The sequence below is a fragment of the Convolutriloba macropyga genome, chromosome 15 (genome assembly GCF_964194025.1).
Source record: "Convolutriloba macropyga chromosome 15, txConMacr16.3, whole genome shotgun sequence".
In the NCBI taxonomy this organism is placed as follows: Eukaryota; Metazoa; Xenacoelomorpha; order Acoela; family Convolutidae; genus Convolutriloba; species Convolutriloba macropyga.
This window is the reverse complement of record NC_134482.1, coordinates 28453054-28466110: the sequence shown is the minus strand read 5'-3', so window position 1 is coordinate 28466110 and position 13057 is coordinate 28453054. Positions and strand designations below refer to the sequence as shown.

The window sequence follows — 13057 nt, the reverse complement described above, 5'->3', positions numbered from 1 at the left end:
TAATGCAACGGTAATCTACAGTATAGCGGGTAAAACAGTTCACAAATGTTAACTGCAAAAACACAAAATCCGGACAGTTTTGAAACAAATCGGGCGGTGTAAAGTTTTCTTGACTTTGATAGGAGAGCAGCCGTTACAAAGAGTGTTGCTAGTTGCTTGAATTTACTTCTTTGGCTAAAATTTTGAAAATTATGCTTTTTCGCCAAAATAGGCACTATATATGCTACTTTAAAAACCCAGTGAACACCAGATATACCCACTAAATCCAAATGTACCGGTCGCGAAGAAATGAACACAGCTCAGACATTCTTTGTTTACCCAGATGAGGGCTATTTTTTGAACTCGGGTGGGTAATAAAAAGTCGGATTTGAAAGTTGAATCAATATTCGTAGGGAATGAATTATTAAATTTTGATGTATTAAGATTTCTGTTTTCCAAATTATATTTACAACAATTGCAATTTTTTAACAGCCATGGAGAAATATCAAAGCCATTGTTGCTCTCAAAGCCATTGTTGGTCTCCCAGCTGCATTTTGCAATGGAAGTGTTGGGATTTTATTTTGGCCCCATAATTTCAAGTTTTTTTGCTCTTTAATCCCAGTTAGAGACAATGAAATATTGAATGAATGAAAACACCCAGTTAAGTTGAATTGAGATCAATTGAAAAAACATTGCGATTTTAGATTAAAACTTTTTTATGGCTCCAAGAAAAGGCTTCCGTAGATTTTTAACGATTTGTTGAGTTTCTTCATCAATTGTTTTTTGTTTTATGGTCTTCTGATTGTGTTTCCACTTAAATTAGTAACTCGCTATCTAAAGGGTTATAATGGAATTTATCTAATGCGTTTGATTGATGCCCAAGGGGTTTTCGCTTATGTAACGATTTTTTCAATAATTAATTTGATTTCCTCATTTATTTTAGATGTTATGATGTTTCGTCTGATTAGCTCGTATTAGGAGCAGTATTTGGCTTATAAGCGATCAGCAATAAAAAAACTAGTTGTGACATGATACTGGGACTTTACAAAAACCAACTCGAAAATAATGGGCGCTGAATTTTCTTTAAATATCTTTGCATTTGTTGTTTGTGTGCGTTAGTGCAGGCCAGAAAAACTTCAAATCAAAGCTCGATTGTAAAAAGATCAATCTTAAATACAAATGAAGGCCAGTGGGGTTTTTTATAATTGCAGAGACGAGTATGGAGCGGAGAGCATTGAGAGGACGTTTTTTTGTCTTTAACATTATGTTTGGGTAAAATTGTTTGACAAATTTTGAGATCTGTCTGTAATCGTTGTTATTAACTGTTATAACCTCAGTCTCACTAACAAACAGCTCCAGCTAGGCTCCTAAGCTGTAACAATTTAATTCTATTTGTATTTTTATTTCATATTGTTATGAATAAATAAAAAATTTTGTTAGAAAAAAACGATGGCTTGTTAGTTTTGCCACTTTTTATCTTTTTCATTCACAATTTAGCTTAATCTTGACGAAAAAAATATGAATCGCATCTTCTTTCAAGTGCACTAGATTGCAGATATCTGTGCCGTTTCATCTTTAAAAAAAATAAATGTTAAATTATCTATCACATTATTGGCGTTCAAAAAAGCTTAATTGAATGTTTAAATCTTTTTAAGGTCGTTTGTCATGTCTGGTAGACTCGACAATGGCAGATCTCATCGGCATTCTAATGCGGCAAAATTAATTAGTTTGGTAGTTTAAAGCGATATTTTCATTGTACTGAAGTGTGCTACACTCAGTAACACTATTCGATAATCTTAGTGCTATTTTGAGAATTTTGTGAAGCACAAACTTGATTTGGACAAAGTCTATTTTAACGTGTGAACAAATTACTAAGTAGTTTTGAATAAGCTACTATATTAAGATCACTAACTCAAACCAAGAATACCTTGACGTGATATTGTCACGCCACACAGAGAACACCAACTTAACCTTGGTAACTCTGTCGACACTCGTTATCTCTATCGAATAGGATACTAGAGGACCACGTGTCCACAAGTATAAAAGGAGCTTGCACGCTCAACCACCACGAACTTTTGCACAATTTGGTCCCTGATAACTTCTGATTTAAATCATACTCCCATATTGCTCCCTTGCTTAAATCGCAGCTTACTTGAGATAATTTCTAAGTTAGAATATTTTGCGACAAGTTCTTAACTAAGAACTTCTAAGTCAGAAAATATTAACTTAGCACAATTTTGGAAATCAGTTAAGTTCAGTTAAACTTTCTAAATTATAAAATAACATCGATTAAATTCTATATAATTTACAAGTTAACTTAGAATATTTCAACCTGTGCAAACTAGTGCTATGTCTATCTTAATAACTTTAACTATTCTCTCCCTTAATGGAAGTTTAACATAACTTATTAATTCATATTTGCATTTAATTTTCTTTATTACTTAACTATATATCAAGAGTAGAACTAGGGGTTGAACTCTCAAGTTATACATGTGGTCCCGCGATTAACCCCGTCGTTTAAGTATCTAATGTACGGACCAGCAGTATAAATGGTGGTCCCAGAGAGGCCACTTCAATTTAACTTGTTCACTTAACATAGAGAGGCTACTTCAAATTAACTTGTTTAATTAATATAGAGAGGCGAATTCAATTTAACTTGTTCACCTAACATAGAGAGGCTACTTCAATTTAACTTGTTCATTTAAACTATCAGAGAAGCCTGCCTAAATTTAACTTGTTCACTTATTATAGAGAAGCCATTAAATTAACTTGTGTAATTTAGCTGTTCAAAAGGCTTTTCACTTAAATTCTGATTCGAATTTATTTTAAACTATTCTTTTGTTCTTAATAGTTTTAAAACAATAACTTCAGTCCTTTAAACAATGACCAGTCCTGGTGGTAGTACTCCTCCACCTGCCATTACTCTTCCACCTGAAACTCCCATAACACATCCAAATCTTTCACTTGTATCCTCTTCAGGCAATGATCCTTATCAGGATGCCACTTCTTTTTGGAACTCTGTAGAAAACAAAATACTATTTTCATTAGGAACTAGGCCTACAGCACACGCTGCACAAGCTAGCTATGATAAAAAGCAACAATCATTGTTCGGCTCACTTTTAACTGATACAGCACTAGAATGGTTTGAAAGTGAAGTCACAGGTGCTACAAATTGAAATACTTTAAAAGATGAATTTATAAAAAGATTCACAGACGGTAGAGACCAATTTAGATTTAGACTTGAGGTGAGAACACATTCAGGCAGGAAGGAGAGTTAATAAAGAACTATCTACATAGAATAAAGAGTGGAGTTGATAAAGGTTGGCCAGAAAAGATACCAACAAGTATTGAAGGTGATGACAATATAAGAAAGGAGAAGGAAAATCAACAAAGGCAACGAAGTCAGAAATACATAGATTTTGCTATAAGAGGACTAAGACCACAAGGTTTAAAACGCAAAGCGCACGAGAAACTTACTGAGAATCCTTCAATAACTTGGACACAGTTTGTTGATCACTTAGTAGTAAAAGACTTAACATTTTCTGTAACAACAGAATCTAATGGAGCTACAGGAATAGATAAACTTTAAACACTTAAAAGCAAAATCAATGATTTAACTAGTCTTTTCAAAAGTAACGAAGTAAATGCTATAGATACTTCTAGGCCTAGAGACCCCAACATAAAAGGCAGACCTTTTAGTACTAGATTCTGTGATTATTGTAGAAATAGTGGGCATTCTATCTCTAGGTGTACAAAGAAACAGATAGACAATCGTGTTAACAAACTGAAAAAGGAACTAGTTGAACCAAGAAAGCAAAATATAACATTCTCTAATGATTATAGAACAAATAACCGAGGCAATACAAGATTCAATGGTCCTAGAAACCAAGGCTATCAACCATGAGGTGGCTACTCAAACTATAATCCTCGGTTCAACAAGCCTAACTATCAACAACAAGATACATCTTTTAGTATCTATGGTAAGAGATTTACACAACCCTACGAACAGACATTCCCTCAGCAAAACACATATAGAAATAATGAACCAAATCTCGAACAACAATTACCATCATCACAACAACAGCAACAGCCACAACAAGGTGCTAGCTTGTATACACCAAGTAGAAATAACAATCTACAACAAAGACAATCAAAACCTAACAATACTCAACAACAACCAAATAAAATAATTTTCGTTGAAGGTGACGATGACTACGTAAATGCTATAACAGAATTCTTTCCTTTAAACTATTAAAGTCTCCGAATGCTACTAAAGAAAGTAGTACTAAGTCACGAATATATCTCGACTTATATCACTTTGCCACCGGAGACACTAAAATAATACTAGTTTAGAAGTAGAATTTACGATTGACCCAGGATCAAATTGCACTTTCATTAATCATCCTACATACCTTTCTCTAGTAAACCTTGGACAAAATTTTCATTTACAAAATACAAATTGTGATTCAAAAACATATACTAGTTCATCAATCAGAATGCTTGGCTACACAACTATTCAATTTAGCTTTGAAACTGACGGTAAATATACGGTTCCTCATAAAGTATTCGTTACTAAAGAGCAAAGACAGAACATAATAAGTATTGATTTCTGTCACTTGTTTTTAAAAACACTTCACTTCGATATCCCCGCAGTAGAATTAAAAACCAAGAGAAACTTAATTTGCTACGGCCCACTCAACAATGAGAAAAATTACCCGTACATTACTAAAATGACTGCTTTAAACATAGCTCAACCAATCTTTCTACAACAGAAAAGTACCAATTGCACAAGCAAAAGCAACCCAGTCAAGCCTTATTTCCACCAGGAACATATTTCATGCCCCATATTAATGTTGCAAAAACTGACCTAGTCTTTGTGAACACACTTTGTCCACAATCTGAAGAATTTCTACCCATATTCATGGAGAATCAAAAGAATCACCCAATACAGATAAATAGAGGAGTAATAGGTTATGTTATGTGAGATATAACCGACAAACCTATACAAGGGTACAATATCAAAAACTGTGCCGAATTTACAAGTACAATACTAAATGAAAGTGAGGACTATAACAGTTGTATTATACTAAACACAGTAGTAGACAATTTACAAGAAGGACTGCAAATTCAAACTAATTCTTGCATTAGATATGTAGATTTTCGTACCCAATCTATATTTGACTCTAATATGCCTATAGCGCACACGATATCCTCAGATGCAGAAATGAGAAAAGGTTTTGCTAACACAATCTCCAAAAGAATACCCTTATTAAAGGACTACTGTAAAATTAGAAACTGTGATATAGGTGATATAATAACTTTCAGAGCAGATAATAATCCAGTATATAATCTCATCACTAAGGCTAATCATTATGAGAAGCCAACAACTGATACAATCAAAACAACGCTAATTGCCATGAGAGATCACGCCTTAGGACTTAATTTACGCTGTATAGCAATGCCCAAAATAGCTTGTGGTTTAGATGGAATGGATTGGAGAGAGATATCTTCTCTAATTGAACAAACGTTCAAGAATTCATGATTAATCATCTATGTGTATACAAGCAAAGATTATATTGATAAACTACAAAAAGTAGAAACCAATACACTAGAACAGGAAGAGGTGCTCGAGATTATTGAGAGTGAGTTAATAGAATAATGCAAAGAAGATGAAAGAGAATTATCAACAGACTTCTCTACCGAAGCCAAAGAATTATATAGACCTAGAGTCAATGACCAGTTTCCAAACTTTAGACATAATTTACAAAGCAACCGAATCGTAAATAAAGCGGTTAGTGATTTTGTAATTCAACAAAATAGACATACAGTCCGAGATATAGAATATCTAGAAAAGTTCTTAGATAATTTTGATTTCACACAAAATGATTTGACTGATGATGAATTGATTGAGTTGATAGAAATAGTACTTCAGGATAATGATGTCTATTCACATCATAAGTATGATATTGGTAGAACTAAACATAAGCTTCATTTACCCCTAAAGAAAGACACTACCTTTAGAAAGCAACGACCAAGCAAAATACCCATTCATCTCAGATAAACTAGAAAAATTAATGGATGAATTAACTCGAGCAGGAATAATCAGAGAGCTCAATCAGAACGATGATATGAATAGTTGGTTTGTCAATCCCGTTATCATACTACCTAAGAAGGATTATGTAAAACTTGTCATTGATGCTAGATACCTAAACTCTATAACTGATACAATAGCTCTAGTTGGCCACTTGAACCACTAAACGTTCTAATGACAAGAATAACCGGAAATATTTTTGCAAGTAGTGATTTATCATCAGCTTATAATCAAGAACCACTAACGGAAAATACACAGAAGATTACAAGTTTTATTGTAGGAGGCAGACAATACACCTATCAAGTAGGACTTTATGGTCTTAAGCCATTACCCAGTTTCTTTAGCAAACTAATACGTTATGAATTTGGACCTCTTATAAAGCGTAAACAAGCCATAACATACATAGACGAAACTTTATTACAAGCTAAAGATAAGCGAGAAATGTTCACAGTAGTAAAAGAGTATCACTCTTTGCTTCGAAAGGCAAACCTTTAAGCAACCCCCGATAAAACAATGTTTTTCTTACGAAAAGTGAGATTTCTAGGACATGTTATGACTAAAGACGGACTATCGCCTATTGCTTTGCGCATAGATGATATTAGAAAACTAAGCACGCCAGAATCAAAAACAGAAATTTTAAGAGCTTTAGGAATGATGGGTTTCTATCACACCTATATTTTAAACCTTCACATAGATGCAAAACCTCTCTATGATTTAACTAAAGATACAGCATTATTCATGTGGTTACCATAACACGAAAAAGGTATTCACAGATCTTAAACAAAGATTTTGTTATGATATTTCCAACGCATTTCCTTCTAATGACTATCCCTTTCATATACATGCTGATTCATCGAACTTAGGAACCGGTTGTGTTCTTATACAAGATTTTCCTGATAGAAAACGTATGATTTCAGCAAGCTCGAGAGTATTTGATAAGGCTGATCAAAAGATGTCCCCTCAACGTAGAGAACTATGCGGAATAACATCTGCATTACAAACATATGAATTTTATGTTATTGGATCCCCTTTTCCAATTTGTCTATATTATGATCACAGACCAATTCTATTTCTTTGGTCACGACGAGGACAAATGTCACATCGTTTCTTAAAGTATCAAGTTGTTATAACTAAGTTCCAAAACTTGCAATTTGTATACACTGAAGGCAAAAACTTAGCGTTCCCTGACATTCTTAGCCGAAACGCTTCTTTATCAGATGCTAAACTTTATCAACTAGAGCACAAAGTAAAACCTAAAGATATAAAACTTCATATTAACGGAAAGGAAGTACTATGTATTGCATCAAGACGATAAGGACGCATCAGCTAACGACTGTTATCCAATTATTGCTCAAGTCAAAGGCGAAAGAAGGAAACTCATTAATATAAACGATCAAGATGACTTTAGCGTAGATGATGCACCAGACTACATAGATGAACACTGCAATGCTATACACAATTTTCCTGATTATTTCCGCTAAGGCACACAAATAAATCAAATAAAGAAATTAACTTCAGAACTAACTAGTGAGTATGACAATCACTACTATTCCGAGATAGAAGAAATAACTGAAATAAGCGATGATCGAGGAGGTTACGACGATCAAGATTGGTTAGACTTAATAGAAGTTAATAATGAAAACTCACTTATTGAACAATTAGAATCTGCTAAAGCCGACTATGTCGGACGTACAAAATTTAAGAAACTTCTTGAACCAGAAGCTTTTCAAAACATCTCAGAAAAGGATACCCACACAGATACATTAGATTTAATAGCTAAGGTTACAGATTTTGCAAAAAAACGCTAATCTTGACACTGATAATAATCTTGAAGAACAAGTAAACGATTCCGTGATAGATAAAGTTAGAGATTGGTTAAAAGTAGGCAAAGCTCCAGAAAAGGACTACATTATTAAACAATCTAAAGCATTACAAACTTATAGAAATAATTTCAACTTGTTATTTCTAGAGAGTCAATATGATTTACTCTGTTATTCCGAACCTTGTGAAGACGGCTCTTTTGACGTTAGGATATGTGCACCACTTTCACTATTTATAAAGATATTCGAAGTTGCACATACGCATGAACTTAGTGGTCATAGAGCAGAAAGCACGACTTACAATAGAGTTAAGCGATATTTCTATTGGCCGGGTATGTTTAAATGGGTTGAAATGTTAATGTTAGATTGCTTAAGCTGCCAAACTAATAAGTCAGCACGCAAAGACTTAAACGAAGCACCCTTAGAACCACGGGGACAATTAGAAGTTATACCCCTACATACGCTTCATATTGACCATAAAGGTCCATTACGACCACTTAGTAAAGGAAATCGATTTTGTCTGGTAATAGTAGATGCTTTCTCTAGATTTATACAAGTATACCCTAGCCAGAATGCTGAAGCTCTCGAAACAGTAAATCAACTAGAGAAATTTATAACTACATTTGGTATACCGCAACAAATAGTACATGATAACGGCAATGCTTTTAATAGTAATGATTTCGTTCACTACACAAATGAAATTGGAATTACACTATGCCCCCAAACTGCATATTCACCGTGGACCAATGGTAAAATAGAAGTAGAAAATAAACATTTGACTAATTATCTAAGATATTTTATTAGTAAAAGTGGATCAAATTGGTCCAAGTACATTTGTAAATTTGCATTTTCCCACAATACTGCAGTAACCTACAGCACGGGATATACCCCTTATGAAATACTATTTGGAACGAAGCCGCAAATTCCCTTATCACTAAAGCTAGGACTATTACGACATAATCAAAAGAAATGCACATCAGAGTATTGTAGTAATCTACCACCACACTCGCATAGTGAAGAAACTTGTAATAACAAAAAGATAGAGAAATTGTTACAAAAAAGATTATCTAACGGAATGTTAAAATGGAGAGAATACATTTAAAACTATATACTCGAATACCTACACTAAATGTAGACAAACTACGAATAAAGCACACAAGTATAGAAATAGATTTAAACTCGGAAAGCCTATTCCTGAAGGTAGGAAAGTACTATTAGAAAATCACTCTAAAGGACTACTAAAGTCTAAGAAACTACAAGAGCTACGCGCAGGCCCTTACACCGTGAAACGAATGCTAACTAATACTACATATGAAAAACAACATGATAAAACAAATGAGAAGAAAACCGTGCATAGAAATCACATAGTATCTTATTACCCGAAAGAAGAAAAAATACAAGAGTTAGTTGAGAGCTATGTAGTCCCAGACGACACTGATGATTATTATACTCCATATAATAAACATAATATAGCTAGATCTAATGCTCATAGAGGCGCACTACATATTGCTATTTCGCAGTGGCCCTTAGTAAAAACACAATACACTGTTAATCCTAGTACTACGCTACAACCAACATTTAACGTTGAGGCTACCCCCAACAAAAGATTCAGGCTTAGAATCGCTACAAACACGGGTAGATAACACTACACAAATTCAAGGCACAAGCTCTTCTAATTTTCTACCCCCACGCATTTCAATCCCCTACCCTATGCAAAATATGTATTCACCTAATAGCCCATAACAATAAAATTTTTCTGCCCCACCTGATAATACTAGTAAATTTAAAGCTAGAAGTAAATTATTCCCTCAAGAAAGGCATAATAGCCCCATATCATCACCTCATAATTCTACACCTACAGCTTCACCTAATGTTTCTAATTTACCAGACGCAAATGAAGTATTGAGCAGACCCCCAGCGTAAATGAAAAGCACCTACATTCTTTGGTGAACCTGTTTCTTCTGATTTGCTACATAAACTCAAAAAAATAGACACAAAATCTCTTTTCAAATAATAACTTTTATTTTAAAATCGTTTTTACGCACACAACCAAATAAAAAGTAGATAAAAGACAAAAATGCGAAAAATGAAAAGCTCTATATATAACACACAAGCAGTTAGTAGTTATTCAACTATCAGGAATTTTTTTACAAGGCCGTTCATTACCGAATGTTTTAGACCCCCAGGCTTGAAGAGAACGAATTCTTGATAATTCCAAGCCTTTAACATCTTATATGCGTCCTGCAACACTGGGCCTACTTCTGGGTCCCACCACGCGTGTTGTAACGCCCGTAAGTGGTTTTCTAACTTTTTGTGAGCCTCATACTCCCACTCTACCTTGTGGCCCACGTTAAACTCCTTGAAGAACTAAACACAAAACTGTACCCTATACCAAATTTTTTAAAAAATTTTCTCTCTTTTTTACTTCACCCTTTCCTCTTATGCAAGCTTCATATTCCAACATTTGGTCTTAATACACAATTTTTTTCCAACAGCCTGGCTGAAGGCCTCCAGATTACACAATTTTGAATCTAGAAGTCAATGAACAGTACTCACATTCCTCCCCAAGAAGAACTCAACCACATCCACTGTCCTGCTTGAGACAGTGCGAGTCTCTCGCTTGTCCCACGGATTGAGCATGGTACTGGCCCGACAGATTCCCAATACTTCTTCATGCCCCAAGATGATGTTAAGGTGCTTGTATGAAGTTGATAAGTAATACAGAAAATCAAAAGCTTCTAAACCCCCGATATTTTCATTAATATAGTTTTTTATAAAGGTACTGACGCACCTTTAGTCTGAAATCAGAAACAGGAACTAGAACTAGGCCCCGTTGTTTGAGAAGATATTCCGCCTCGCATAACAAGTTTTGAAGCTCTTCAAGAAGTTCATATCCCAGAAAGACATAATGAAGATTCTAAAGTTGAAGATTAAATCGAGAACAGAAAAATTTAAATAAAAAAAGAAAGTTAGAAATGAAAAAAATTACGAAAGTTAAAGAAATCAGAAAAACGCTACAGATTTGAGTAAAAGATAAACAGGACCAACTGTATAGTAAGAACGTTCAAGGCAAAAAGCGAATAGCCCACTCAACGCAATTTTTACACAAAGTACGCGATTAATCACTATTGCAAGCTGTTACACACACATAACTCCTCTACATGTTCAATACTCATGCACTTTCAATATTTACGCATACCATTTTTCACAAATTAACGCTGAAAACACATGTTACCCAAAGCAAAGCTAAGTAGAAACAAGTCCCCCATGAGCAAATACCATTATCTAAGCTAAATACCTTAAGTACAGGAATTTGTCCCTAGCAAACTATTTAACCAAGCCTAAATCGCATTTAGTCAGGAAACACACCTTAAGGCAGCGCAAATAGTCAACAGATAAGAGCTAACCTTACTAGCTTAAAGACCCAAGCAATGTTTAAATTAAAGATTAGAGTACTTATGAACAAATAACTAACCTCAAATTCCCCACGTAAGAATTATATCACCTAAGCGCAAACCTTACACAACTGTCAGAAAGAGATATAACTTGATGAATTTATCTACTCAGACCACATAGAGACTCAAATGCATGCTTATTCTGATAGTTCACAAAAGTTTACAACACACAAAATAGAAATATTGCAGTATAAGTTCCAAAAAAGTTCAAGTTATTGAACTTATTTCTGTTTGCACTTTTTTTTATTAATTCCAATTTTGTTCAAAGTTTCGGATTTCGAAAGTAAAATCTGTGATGTACCCTGAAAAACTAACTGACTTTTAAAAAGAAAGAGTTAGCAAAAGTTTTAAAGAAAAAAATGAAACTTTTCAATATCGTTACCTTCCAATCCTTAAAGTGTTCCCCTTTAGACGTTATACGCGATAGATAAGTGAAAGTTCGTCGTCAGATTACACAATAATGTGTTCGGAGTAGAATTTTCATTTTCGTCCAAAAAGTTGTCACAATTTCATAACAAGGAATTGACAAATGTTGAAATTATCATTTTTGTTTAGAAAAATCCAGATAAAAAGAGCTAAACTGAAAACAAATTGTTTTCTGCTGGCTCATACACATAATATTTGCCCATACAATGTTTAGTTAACCGATTAAAAATCTGAAGCTTTAGCTTTAGAACAAAACATTTTTTATATTTTCCCCACGTTTTAAGATACGGTATAGAATGAGAAATCCGGGCCGATAAATATACCAAAGAGTTTAATGATTATTTTTGCTTCAAACAACGTATCTACACACCAGTTTTTGCACTGCCAAGTTTGCTCAATTTTGAATATCATGTCAGAAATTACTGACCAAATTAAATTTTCTCCCATGTATTAAGATTGGGTATAAAATAAAAAAGGGAGCCGGAGAAATTCTTTAATATTCTGAAAGCTCATTTTTAGTTCAGCCGACCAACCCATACAACAGCTATATCACTGCCAAGTTTGCTCAAATTTGAAACACTTTTCATAGAGTAATGACCAAATCAAATTTCCCCCAAGTATTAAGATTAGCAATAGACAAAAAAAGGGAGCCGGAGAAAGTTCGCAAACTTTTTGGTAATTATTTGTCCATAACACAATGACTTGATGCACAGCCTCCCTTCACCCCCAAAATCATTAACCTTGCTATCATATTTGTCGAGAAATTAAACTTTCATGATTCGCCCATGTATTAAGATTGGTTATAGGCTAAATACGTAACTTCTTGACATAAACGACAATATAAGATATATTAAAGATAATATTATGCCACCTTTTATCCTAGCCACTATTGACAGACAGCACGTAATACACTGTTTATCTTATTTTTGCAGGAATGTTTGAACAACACATAATTCTTGACCAAGTTCTATTAAGATTTTGATGACAGAAATAGAGAATTTAGCGCAACATCTTAGCCAAATTACTAGTTTAGTACCATGCTATATGGCTTTAGCTAATGGTGGTTATTAGCCAATCAGGTTTGAGCACACAAATTTTGATAATTTAACCCTGAGAACCACTATTTAAGAGCCTTACCCAAATTCAAAATCCTTTTTCTTAGTTACATTCTGAAATCAATTACTTCTTTCGCTCTCAATTTCAGCTCTAACTTAACTCTCTCTCTCTCTCTCTCTCTCTCTCTATATATATATATATATATATATATATATATATATATATATATA

At 33.9% G+C, this 13057-nt stretch overlaps 1 protein-coding gene across 1 annotated transcript in view; it reads right to left on the bottom strand.

Moving 5' to 3' along the window:
* LOC142354139 (angiotensin-converting enzyme-related protein-like) overlaps positions 1-10530 on the bottom strand; it is a 48419-nt gene extending 37889 nt beyond the window's left edge. The window contains exons 1-3 of the mRNA XM_075406406.1: positions 10447-10530; positions 10057-10257; positions 1951-2080 (exon numbers count right to left, since the gene is read on the bottom strand). Of these exons, the coding sequence (XP_075262521.1) occupies positions 1951-2080; positions 10057-10257; positions 10447-10530 (415 nt within the window). The remainder of the gene's footprint in view (positions 1-1950; positions 2081-10056; positions 10258-10446) is intronic.
* Between the last annotated feature and the right edge of the window lie 2527 nt (positions 10531-13057).